This window comes from Morone saxatilis, unplaced genomic scaffold, assembly GCF_004916995.1.
Source record: "Morone saxatilis isolate NCDOM2014 unplaced genomic scaffold, NCSU_SB_2.0 Contig20, whole genome shotgun sequence".
Lineage (NCBI taxonomy): Eukaryota > Metazoa > Chordata > Actinopteri > Moronidae > Morone > Morone saxatilis.
The window spans coordinates 19,570,061-19,582,414 of NW_023339763.1; the positions used below are offsets into that span (position 1 = coordinate 19,570,061).

At 41.8% G+C, this 12,354-nt stretch overlaps 1 protein-coding gene across 5 annotated transcripts in view; it reads right to left on the reverse strand.

The window, feature by feature from the left end:
• The window catches only part of ncor1 (nuclear receptor corepressor 1), a 50,504-nt gene that overhangs the window by 14,935 nt on the left and 23,215 nt on the right, over positions 1 to 12,354 (reverse strand). For 4 of the 5 annotated variants that reach the window (XM_035666218.1, XM_035666219.1, XM_035666216.1 and 1 more), the window contains 9 exons: positions 11,711 to 11,841; positions 10,678 to 10,973; positions 8,466 to 8,531; positions 5,352 to 5,488; positions 5,152 to 5,248; positions 3,158 to 3,590; positions 2,936 to 3,059; positions 1,929 to 2,106; positions 1,092 to 1,259 (listed from right to left, as the gene is read on the reverse strand). In XM_035666218.1, the coding sequence (XP_035522111.1) occupies positions 1,092 to 1,259; positions 1,929 to 2,106; positions 2,936 to 3,059; positions 3,158 to 3,590; positions 5,152 to 5,248; positions 5,352 to 5,488; positions 8,466 to 8,531; positions 10,678 to 10,973; positions 11,711 to 11,841 (1,630 nt within the window). The remainder of the gene's footprint in view (positions 1 to 1,091; positions 1,260 to 1,928; positions 2,107 to 2,935; positions 3,060 to 3,157; positions 3,591 to 5,151; positions 5,249 to 5,351; positions 5,489 to 8,465; positions 8,532 to 10,677; positions 10,974 to 11,710; positions 11,842 to 12,354) is intronic. The other variant, XM_035666220.1, reaches the window with a different exon arrangement.

Consider the following 12,354-nt stretch of genomic DNA (forward strand, 5'->3'; position numbering starts at 1 on the left):
GCCTTGACATAATAAACGGAAAAACGTCACAGGGGAGATCTTAAATAAAATAACTTACTGTAAGTGATTGGCTGACTTATTAGTGATGGCAGTGTGAAAGACATTGTAAACTCAAGCAAATAAGCAAATACATTTTTCACATACAGTAATCTTAGTAATGTTATTCTATGCAAAAACAAGATAAAATGGTGATGATGGCAACTACTGACTGGCAGTGATTCAAACACCACCTTAGCCTCTTTTTGAGACAAGAATGTAGTACACAGGCCAAGATTAGGGGTCAGAGTGTGCTGATGTTTTCTCTGACTCATGTATTGACATACTCGCTGCTGTTATAAAATCACCAACCTACTCTCTAGTATGTGATTATACCAGAAAGAGCTCAGGCTTGTTGACCTCTTATGTATTGGTACACGTGTACAAGCGCACAGTGCATTTCCCTTGTGCTAGGATTCGAGGTCTGTGTGGCCTTAAGACCACATATCTGTAATGCTACCCATTATACAAGTGTTATTCATCAACAAAAACACCAACAATACACAATAAGCTTGACTCTTCAACTTTACCTTTAAAAAAGAGGATTACACGGAAAACAGCACATTTGCAGCATTTATAACTTTACTGTTTTTACTGATTTAATATTCCTTGAGAAAAGCTAAATATTGACCCATCCAATACAAGGTATACCCCCAATGTGGTTACATATACCCTGGGAAAAGAGGAAATTCAATCGAACTTCTAATGCACACACGCTCTAAAACACTGCCAAACCCAGACTTACAACAGGATTAAAAGCCACATATCAGTCCTCCTCTGCTCCAACTTTAACTTTAAATAAAGACAATCAAGCAATTGCATATGCAGATAACAGTCTGTAGGAGAATAAAATATAAATATCAAAACATGTCAATCTATAACCATAATAACTATAAACTATACAGCATTTCAACCAAAACTTTATAACACTCTATTTGAGTCAAAAGTGCCTCCATTGTCAAACACAAAAGACTCAGTAAGAGTCAGGCAAGGCTAGTTTGTATCAGCAAGGAAAGGGAGGAGGCAAGAAGGGAGGTGCAGATGTGTGCTTTTACCTGGTGGCACACTGTAGCGGGAGACATTGGGGGCGTTGGGGTCAGGCTGGGGTGAGGCCTTGTTCAGCTCCCTGGGGGAGAGTCTGTAGGGAGAGCCTGGCCGACCAGAGTGGGCCTCCTGGTCCAGAGCCAGCTTCATGTCATAAGGCAAGTAGGATAAGGGCTTACCTGCAGTACACAGGCATAAGGACAAAGACAACCACTATTAAAACAAGAACTCAATGCCAGTGAGCATTGAGCTGACCTAGAATGAACGGGCCTGTACAACTAACACCACCAGCCTGACACACAGCCACTGAAACCTATGTAATGAATATCTTGGTGTCAAAGCTCAGCAGCTTACTGACAGCTGCTCTACTCTTCACAGCACTCCGAACTAAAAGGTGCTAAAAGCTTTGCAAAAACCAAGCTGTAATGCAGTCTGCCTAGTGACTTTGCTGCTCTCCCCTCTGAAGCTAAGTGGTTGAACTATGACTGCCCAGAAGCAGCAAGTGTCCTACTCTGACACGCTCCAGTCATACAACAACCACAGTGCCCTCCTTCATTCAAAAGGCATTTCAAGAGGAACATCAACACAGACTTCAGCGCCGAGTTTGCATCAAATGTAAAACAGGGTCAGCTAACTTTTTTTGTCTTGACTCAGGCTGAACCACATTACGACAGTCCAGATCACCCTCAAATTGTTTTTTTGAAACTGTACAAAAATGAACAGGGCCTAAAAAATGCATCAGCTATAAATAGTCCACTGCTAGCAGCGACAGGGAACAAGGCTGACAGAGCGATGAACAGGAAGAAGGACAGATGAGGACAGAATGAGGGTAGTTTTTGTTCTCTTACCATCTCTGTCTAGTATGGTGGGGCTGCGTGTGTTGAAGGGGGGTCTACGGTCCAGGTCTCCCTGATCCTGCCTCTGCTTCTCCTCTTGGTGCGCAGACTCATGTGCTGCTTTGATCTGGTGTTGCAACATGGCAAAGCCACTGATGGGCACACCACCGGGGCCAAAAGGACCAGGCACCTAGATAAGTTAAGGGGGGAAAAGGTCCAGATGAGTTGGAATGCCAAATATAAAGTAAGTGAGATATTTGACAAACAATTTTCAAATAAAAATGCACATAACGTTTGCTTTGAGAGGTTATAAGACATTTGGTGAACATAAAAGTAAGATTCTATAAATCTTGCAATTAAATCATGACCTTGGTAGATGAATGATTCATATTTACAGATCACAAAACAGTTGACATTGTCAGCAGAGCAGACAATGGAACTGTTGTGTACATAGAAAAAAAAAAAAAGAAGATTGACAGTATAAACACCTGTAGTTTCTGATCTTATCACACTGCTCATAATCAGGGGTGGAAGTAACTAATTACAACTACTCACATTACTGTAATTAGATCATTTGTATATTATAGTATTTTTTAAGCCTGTAATTTCTACTAATTTAGGGACTGAAATTTTGGAGAAACAGAAACCAAATAAGACATATTAGGCTCTTGCCTGGCTATTGTTGTGTTTGCAGTGCACATAAACGTGAAAAAAGTGTTCTACCCAAGTTCAAAAACATTTTTAGTATGCTCTTAACAGACAAAATTCCTGCTTTATCTGTTTATTTGTTTAGAAAACAAACTGTTTGACCCATTCATACCTTGTATCATTTATCAGAGAATCCCGTTATGATTGAATATAATGTAACAGTACTTCTACTGTTACTACTACTAGAAGATTTTCAGTACTCTTTCCACCACTGTTCATAATGACTGCTGTGAGGAATGTGTGGGTATGTTTTCCACCTGCTACCTGCCTCCATGCAAATCTAAATGGATCAACCTGAAACTATGACTAACCATGGGTGGGATGGCAGCTGCCCGCTGGTGCAGCTGCTGCATGTTGAGTTGGGTTTGCTTGGGTGAAGACACCAGCACAGAGCCTGGAGGGCTGAGCAATGAAGGCTTTTCCATGGAGAATATTCTGCAGAGGCACAGGGCAAAATGCATGTTACACTTAAAACCATGAACATGTTCTGTTTTTGTAAACCACAACATGAGAACACAATTATGAGAACATACCTCCTTTCAGGCTCCGCTTCCCCATCCTCATCAGCACTGCAGGTGGCGCTGGAGTCATTATCTGAGTGGAGCTCCCTGCCGCCATGATCTCCCTTTTCTCCTCTCTCCTTGATCTCCGGCTCCATCTTGACTTGAACCTCTCCTGTCTTCATGTCCATATCCTGAGGTTCTGTTTTGGGATGCACCGGGCCTGCATAGGCGCCCACCCTTGCCTCCTGAGATCCAGTCTCACTCTCTGGGCTTTTCTCTTCCTTGACACAGAGTTCCCCATATGAGGGCTCCAGGGCCTTTCCATTGCTGGCCTGACCTTTGTCCTGGTCAGAGCACTGAGCATCTCCTGCAGCGCTGTCTGCCCTCTTGGAGTCACCAGACTTTGAGGAGTCAGCCTGAGAGGGGGAGGGGGCACTCTCTGTATCAGAGCTGTTGTCGCCGCCTGAGAAAGCATGAGAAGTACCAGTATTAATTAGAATTAGTGACTTGGTAAAAGTGAAACAATGCGCAAGACTCAGACTTTTAAGCCAATTTTAATTCCATTTAAGAATAAAGGTAGTAGATCAGTAAATAAAATAAATGTAGCCCTGTTGCAACATAAATCTCCTTATTAGGATGATTTATCATGTAAAAAAACAGGTTTTGTTTATTATGATTTTGCTTTATACCATTAAAGTTAGCTTATCCTATGTCCAAGGCCTTAAAGATACAAGAAATCAGCCTTTCAAAACACACACTAATTTAATCTGTTCCTTTCACACTTGACTCCAAGTATCTTAAATACCAACTGTGTACGTATATTTCAAACAAGACACAGAACAACCTGTAATTAAGTGATCAAATCTATAATTTATATCTAAAAAATAATATCTTAAGATCCTCCTTAAGATTGGAAAAACATATTTTAAAAATTCTTTCTTCCCCTGCTGGTTTGAATATTGTCTACCGCTGCAGCTGTTGCCATGGTGATGGTAGTCAAGATGTTATGTCTATGCAAAAACTATTTGCAGATGCATTATATGTATCAAACCAAAACCAGAGAATAAACATTACTAAACATTCAAATGAAAAACACTACAATCTTTGTAAGTACACTTTAACAGAGCTGTGCTAATGCCTTCTCTGATGTGTATTTGTGAGGTTCAAAACTGCAGATCACCAAGGCCTCAAAAGAGCAGTTTGGGTTTCCATGGGACCAAGACAAAGTCAAATAAACATGAGGGAAAATCTTGTGACGTCCCACTGTCGCCACTGCTATCTTGTGAACTAGAGGCTGTTTTAATTATATATAAGTCTGCTGAGCATGACAATTTTCCAACTAAAAAAAACATATTTTTAAATTAAAAAAAAAAAAGCACTATTTGGTGCTAATTAGATAACATTCATAATAATCTAATCCTAGACATAGCACAGCATCTTTTTCATGAGGGGGCCAAAAAAGATAACAACCTCTGGAGAGGAGGTAGACAGGCAGACTTGCTGGATCAAACAAGTGGACCAGCACTTTGTGTTCAAAGAGCAGGCTTTGTTGAGTCTTCAAAGCCAAGAACTGTTATGCAACAGGCGCCCATGTAGTCAGAATTAGTTCGTATCTTTTATCTCCACCTCTCCCCCTTGCTTTTTTTCCCTCTGATCCTAGTTTTTCCTGTCTCATTAAAACTACCGTCAGTAGAGAACGAGCACAATGCCATCAACTCAAATGAAATCCTGACATGACAATTCACAGGGCATTTTGGATCAGACTCCGGGCTTTGCACTGTACTTTTCACAGAATTCTTTCTATCCATAGACTCCTTACTTAACACTTGGTAATATTGGGCATGAAGCTCCAGGCATGGACAAACATTGGATAAAAAAACCTATCAGGCTGTTGTGCATCCTTCACACAGGTTGCCCAAGGACTTGCCCTGACCTCATATAAACAGGAAGAACAAACGTGTTTGGCCGTGTGTGTTTGTGTTTTTAACGACGAGCACATGCTTCCTATCATCCATCTCTCTGACCTTCACTGTCATCTGCGTTGTCCTCGTCATCATCATCGGGTGATGCTGTAGCTAGACCTTCACCTTGAGACCTATCAGCACGAGCCCGCCGTGTGTCCTGGGAAATGGAAAGACGCAAAGAACCATTTTGTATTAATTCAGCGCAGTTACAACAGTTCAACGACTAGACTACAACAGTACACAGATAGCAAATAGCTTACCTGCTTATGCTGCTGGAGCAGGTTGTCCAGGTTGTGACGTCTCTTGTAATTGAAATAAAAGTTCTTGCACTGTGCCTCGCTTTTGGTGCCCACCATTTTGGCAATGGCTGTCCAGTTTCGCCCATGCTCAACAAGCCCTAGTGCAAGACAAAGACAGACAATTCAGCATTAAAACATTTGCAGCGTTTAAACACTTGATACAATACAAATAAATATGGTTGAAATCACTTGTCATGTATGATAATATAAGTTTATGCTAATCAGACTAACAACAATAATCTTATGCAATGTAAAGGAACAGCAAAGTGGTGCAGCCAAGCCATCAAAGCCTGATATGATATGGACATAGTCTGACATCTTATATACTTTGCATATTTCCAACGATTGCTTCATGCTGTATCAGTGCCATAACTTTTATTCGAGAAGATTATCTCAATGAATTCTTTATGGTCTCTCTTTAGAATGAAAAGCTGCTGCAGTTGTTAGTATCATTGAGGCCGAACTTTTGGTATTACTGCAAAATTACACCATACTTGTGGGCTCCTCATTGCTATGGTCTGCTGTTGGTCTTCCCCATCCTGATTAACACTGAGCTGAGCACACAATCAGCTTTGACGGTCTCACTAAACTTTGAAATTACTCTGCCAAGCTGCAGTGAACTGGAAGACTGCCATTTACCTTTGACATTAGAGTGTCTCTTCTCTAAATCCTGTGACCCCTGTGACCTCCCCTCCCTCCCAGCCCTGCTGAGATGAGGGATACTGGCAGCTTGACAAATCACCACATAGCTAAACACAAAGCCCTATTACTGCTCCAGTTAAATGGGGGAATGAGGGCGAGGGGACTGTTCACAGTGAGTCATATCTTTAGAGTTTAGAGTAAATACTTAAAACTTCAATCAACAAATGTCACTTTTTTTTTTTTTTTACATACAGTAGACACCTACAGACAGCACATACTTAAAAGGCTTATACACAAGTTACGTCAGATCTCCTATGTTCTGACCACTACGGCAGCTTCATTTAGCAGACCTATACACAAAACACTCTGGCACATAACAATCCCTGTCAGCAGGACCCTCGAATGAACCTACACTGTTAAAGGGTGCTTGCAAATGTATCGTAACGTAGATCAGCACTGAAGTTTCAAATATTGCTTACTAATGGAGCCCAAAAAATGCTATACGGGACAGCCCTACTGGATTCATACAGCTTTTTAAAAGAAAAATTCTAGCACTTTTCAAGGTAGAAATATCTCTCAAAATCTTTATCATCACATCTTAATTGTTACTATGTCATTGTCAAAAATAGTTTACAAAATCTCTCTTAACTTTGATTGTATGTTTGCTAATTTCCAGAGTAACGGATCCTAGGGGACTTATCTAGTTATAAAAGGAAGACAAGAAAAGGACTTTCCTGTTTTTGAATCTTTAATCATGTTGTCAAAGCATTACCAGTTTACATGTTTTCATATAACAGTCGTATGCAGGTGGATCTCCTTTCTGCAGGTTGTGCCTTCCTTTCTATTGCCTCTGTCGGAAGCCTTTTTTTTTTTTTTTTCATTAGTCAGCCAGTTGTGATGAAATCCACCTGTTCTCTAATAGCTGACGAGAAGGTACAATAGTGTGATGTGAATGGCATGGCATATGACTGCCTTTTGTTTCAAACACACAGCGTCTCTCCAGCTTGGAATCAGTCCGCTCTGTGTTTTGTGCCAGGAAACGGCAGGATTGTTTCGTTTAAATTATTAAAAGATTTTTTGTTTACACGAATGATTTTAATATTCCTAACCGATTTCCAAATTCCCAAGGCTTTGTATTTAGTGTGTATCTATGTAAAGTGAAAGGTGTTACAGTTACTTTTTCAAAATAATTAACTTTGAAAAGTGTCTTTGTCTGAAGCCTTAATATCTCGAACCTCAGTGCCCGCATGCTGACAAACCAGGGTAACACATCTGCTTGCAAGAGATACTGGACGTTATCTGACTTTGTTAAAGTAGATTTGTTAACTAAAAACTACTGATTCATAACAGTTCAGTTAGACTGCAGGTGTGAAATTAAACTGACTAAAACAAAGAACAAGTCTTTTCTATTTCTCTTCATAGAGTTTGTTTTCCCACCATGAAAAGTTGTCATTTGACTACAAGGCGTTGGATGTGCTAGCCGGGTATTACCAGCGAGCCTTATGCATATCAAAAGGTTACAACAATCACTCAGAGGGTAACTGTGTTAAATGTGCTCGCATGACCCGCCATGTGTGGCGGCATAGCACAAAATTGATTTCTGAACCTGCTTTGTCATATGACTAGACGAGGTTGTGCAAGTCTCCTTTAGGTACACTAATCCAGACATATCTAGCATACATGTCTGAATGCCTGAGGAGATCATAACAGTCATGTATTTTTGTTAACAAGGAACCAAATCTCAAATACCCAGCCAAAGGAGTCTTAATTAATCCAGATTAATCCCTTTATTTACTTCCCCCAGTCTACGGGTCTTGGCATTCAGAGAAGCCTACGCAAGAACCTATAGTACCAAAGCCGAACAAAAAGGGGAAAAGGGGAGAGGGGGCAAACTTGAATGGCATATGACCTGACTAATGACAGCGGCGGTGCAGTCTTGACACCAGGCACAATATGCAACAGACATTTTGAAAAATTTAGACCAAAGTAACTTAAAGTACATTTAGATTTTTTTTTTTAAATCTAAAGATTTTAAATGTGAATAATAGACCTGATCTTTAGGAGGAAGCCACAACTGTCACGCTCTATTGTTTCATGGATGGTCTTAATAGATCACTTCTGAGAAACCAGCAGAGCAGTCCAGCGAAGAGAAAAAAAATCCTGAAACCCTTCATGGGTCTCTGACAGCTTCCAGTAAAGCTCCAGCACAAGTTTCTATTTGTGTGAATGCATGTGCACGATCACTCCTGTGTGCATGTAAGAAACAGCTAGGGCGAGGCAACATCAGATAATCAGAGGAGGAAAAGAGGAAAAGAGGAAGACAGGGAAGGCAAAGAAAGATCATAAAAAGCAGAGCAGCCAAGCCACAGCAACACAGAGAAAGAGCGGAAGGACAGAGAGATAAAGCAAGAAAGAAAAGAAATGAAACACTACCTTTTTTGGCGACCTCCATCTCCTCCTCGGTCCAGCGAGAAGTTTCTCCGGTTTCACCAGCACCAGCTAAATCACAAAGAAATAAGACACAGCCCCATCAGCACTGACAGAAAGAAAGAGAGAGAGAGAGAGAGAGGAGAGAGAGAGAGAGAAGAGAGAGGAGGAGAGAGAGAGAGAGACTGGGAGGGAGACAGACAGAGTGACAGTCCTCTCTTCAGTCGTCTCCTTCTCATGGCCACTAATCTAATAATCTGTTTACATTCAGGGGCTGCCGAGACCTGCTCCCTCACTTACACTCTCGCTCTAGCTCTCTCTCTCTGTCTGTCTCTCACACTCTCATTCTCCCTCCTCCCTATCTCTCCCCTTCCCCACAGCCGGGAACAAGCCCTCCTCCACTCTAATCCACAAGGGGAGGGCCATGGTCAGCTGATGTAGCACCAGACAGTGGAGGAGTTGCGAGCCCTGCCTCCCTCTTTGGGAAATGGCCTTGGATGGAGACAAATAGACAGATAGAACAGCCAGCCCAAAACCCTCCCACAAAATTCACAGAAGTGCATGGTTAGTGTGGAGGGGGCTGGGTGAACTCTAGCCCACTCTCCTCCATGGCACCCACTGAGACTGTGTAAACATTTGGACTAATATAGCAGCAGCTGTATCCTTGACATTAACAGGAGGCTTGGCCCTCCCTTCCCAACCACCCACCCACTTCGAAGATGAGGAGATCAATTCTCACTGTTTAGACGGCTCCTATCAAAAGGTCCCCTGGCCACACAGTCTGTTACACTTAGTTAAACAAATGTCTACTGGGATAGGCTTCCTTTTCCCATGGCAAAACTCACATGTTCTCCCCGTGACAGTTTATGCCCCCTTTAGGGTGGTCGTTAATCTCGAGGAACAGAGAAAAAAACAGAAAACAGACAGGTATCTGCGCACATGCACGCACAGACACACACACAGAGTCTCCCACTGGTTCAAATGAGATCAAACTCCCACTGTTGGCCCCCACTGAATCAGCAGCTTCCTCAATTTACCTGGCATCATATCAACTGGGCAAGACTGACAGATAGCTACCCTTTAGCACCTAGCCCAGTGACTTCTAAGAAGCACCAAAACTGCAGGGGTTACATCAGTGCATGCAAACAGACATAGTCTAGTAGATGTAGTCACTATGGGAGATTACAGTTGACACAGTCGTATGTAAACTATGATACACCCAGAACAGGGCAAGAAAGGTCAATGGGTTGAGAGGATGGAAGGACACACTGCAGTCTGCTAGTTAATCACATTATAGGGCAGACCTTGCATAACTCAGACTGTTGAGAGAGGCAGAGCTCAACAGACAGCACAGGGACCAGGTGGCAGAGAAGCCAAGCACGCTTACAAAACAGTGAATTAATGATACAGATTAACGCAACAACAAGCTTAACACACACAGAGTTGGATACCTGAAAACCTGAGCTACCACTGTCCAAGTGACAGACTTCAAAGGGTGAAAGAGTACAAGTGCGTGCCATGACAACAGCTCTACATTGCCATGGTGATGGACAGACTTTATTCAGCTTCCTGAGTGGAATGCAATGCAGCACAGAATCTGACTGACACTTGGCTATGAGTGCCTGAAACTGCTGAACCAACTGTCTACTTTCAAGCTATAAACAGCTAATGAGTCCACACATCTGAAGAGGGAGAAAGACAGGAGCTCTATATTCTGACTATCTCTAACCTTGCTGAAGCACATTCTATTTAATTCCCCCAGGTCATGACACCAAAGAGGTAACAGTATAAACGCTGTCCCTTACGCCAAGCAAGTCAGTGCCAACCACTGATTTCACATGAGGGAAAAATAAAAATATATTTTTTGCCTACTATGACATTTGGGAAGCTAAATGGGATGCCAGAGAATGGCCACTGTGGTCACTTGACAGTAATTGTTAATGTGGATCACATAAATTGCTGAGAGACTGAGTGCCTAGCCAAAAAATATAAAAGCATTACTGTTAATAATACAGCTTAAATGAGTTTTGGAATCACTCACGTTCACACATCCTTTTTTTCTTCACATATTTTGTAATGGAATATTGTATGTAGTTATGTTTTGTGACTTTTCTTTCCCTCGTTTCTGTGTTAGTAAGTGTGTTCCTATGTTGAAAAAATAAAAAATAAAAAAACACAATTTTGAACAACCTCCAGAGAACATCCCAAGAGAATTCACCTTTATTGGCATCCATGGAAGTTATTGGAGTCTGGAGTTTTGCAGGCTCCTTCATGGCCTTCTGTGCTGGATCAGATTTAGGGAGCTGTGGAGGATCTGGCAGGGCAGGCTCAGTGGCAGGGGGAGGTGCCTCCTCAGCCGCCACAGATGCAGCCTCATTGGCCATGGAGCGTGTGGTGATCCTTCCCTTACGGCGGCCCTGGCTATTGGCAGTCTTCCTGCCACGCGGCGTGTTTTGCTCCTTTCCGTCCTCGTCCTCCCCACCGTCACACTTGTCTTTGTCCTTGCCAATGTCCCTGTGGTTTTGGAGGGGGAAAACACAGCTTTTGAGACCGTTGGTACAGCAAATATCTGTTCCATTTTGACTCAGCAATAACAGGCCCTGTTTGTAATCTGTTCTTTTCCTCTATGACTGAACACACAAGAAAAGGCATATTAGAATTTGTCTACACTGAAGCTGGACAGACTTGTTAACAAGTTGGCAAGGTTTTTTGTCTGTTACCCATGCGCCAAAACAGACACCGCTATGTCGTGTCCAAGTCTTCTTTAGACCACGAACATGCATCACTCCACCAAGGGGCCTGGGGATGTGAAATCTTCTCATCACTGCACCATATCTGAAGTTTTTATTTACTATATGAGACAACCCTATCCAAAACATTTGCATATAACAGGGAACTAAGCTTGGACAATTCTTCACTCCTGTGTTCATTCCTATCCAATGTCAGTAGGGTAGGTCCAGGAAGGATTGCTTCATTAACAGCACAAGTTACAGTCATGTCAAGAATACTAATAAGAATACTGCTGATATAAACAATCGTAACTGTACAGGGTTGCTGGACTATCAAGTGTGACATTTTTACTATTTGGCTTTCACACACCAATCTGTCTTTTATAATATAGGAGCATTAAAAGAAGTCACACTGCATATATTGACAGCAATGATTAACTTAGAGCACTGAAATATAATGTAATGCCAGCAGGGTCTAATGGACTAGAGAGACACTAGGATAAACAACTAGTCACAACTCACCTAGAATCCTCCTTTTCATCTTTCTCTTCCTCGTCCTTCTTTTCCTCGTCCTCTTTTTTCTCAGACTTCTCGGATTTTTCCTCTTCGTTTTTCTCGTCTGATTTGTCTTCTTGTGAGGGACGTGTTATTTGCTGAAGACAAAACACAAGGGGGAATTATTTAGTTGTTCCTCTTTGAAACGTTAAGAAAAAGGTCAACGTGTAGATTAGCAAGAAAGTGTAAATCAAAAACACAAAGCAGAGAGTGATATTGATCCTTTAATTCAGAAAAACCTATCCTGTAATACATTTAAAAACATGATTCAAACAACCACCACAAGCATTCTTTTTTTTTTTCCCAAAGCAGCCATATGCTAATGTTGCTTTCACCAGTGTTATACTACTTCACTATGATACAGAATATACCACATACTTATGTCGCACCTGCCTTATACCTTAACTACACCCGTGCAGACATTTTTACACACTTCCTGCTACAGTTTTTAGTTCTTGCATGCTACCAAGCAACAGACATCTTCTGGTGGTATAGCAGCAGTATAGCAGCAGTATAGCATTGACCCTGTTAGCCCAAAAGACGATCTAAAATTGTGCTTGCTCATGGTGGTACTGTTGGGTCTCTGTAAATGTTAAAAGGAGTTCGGTCTA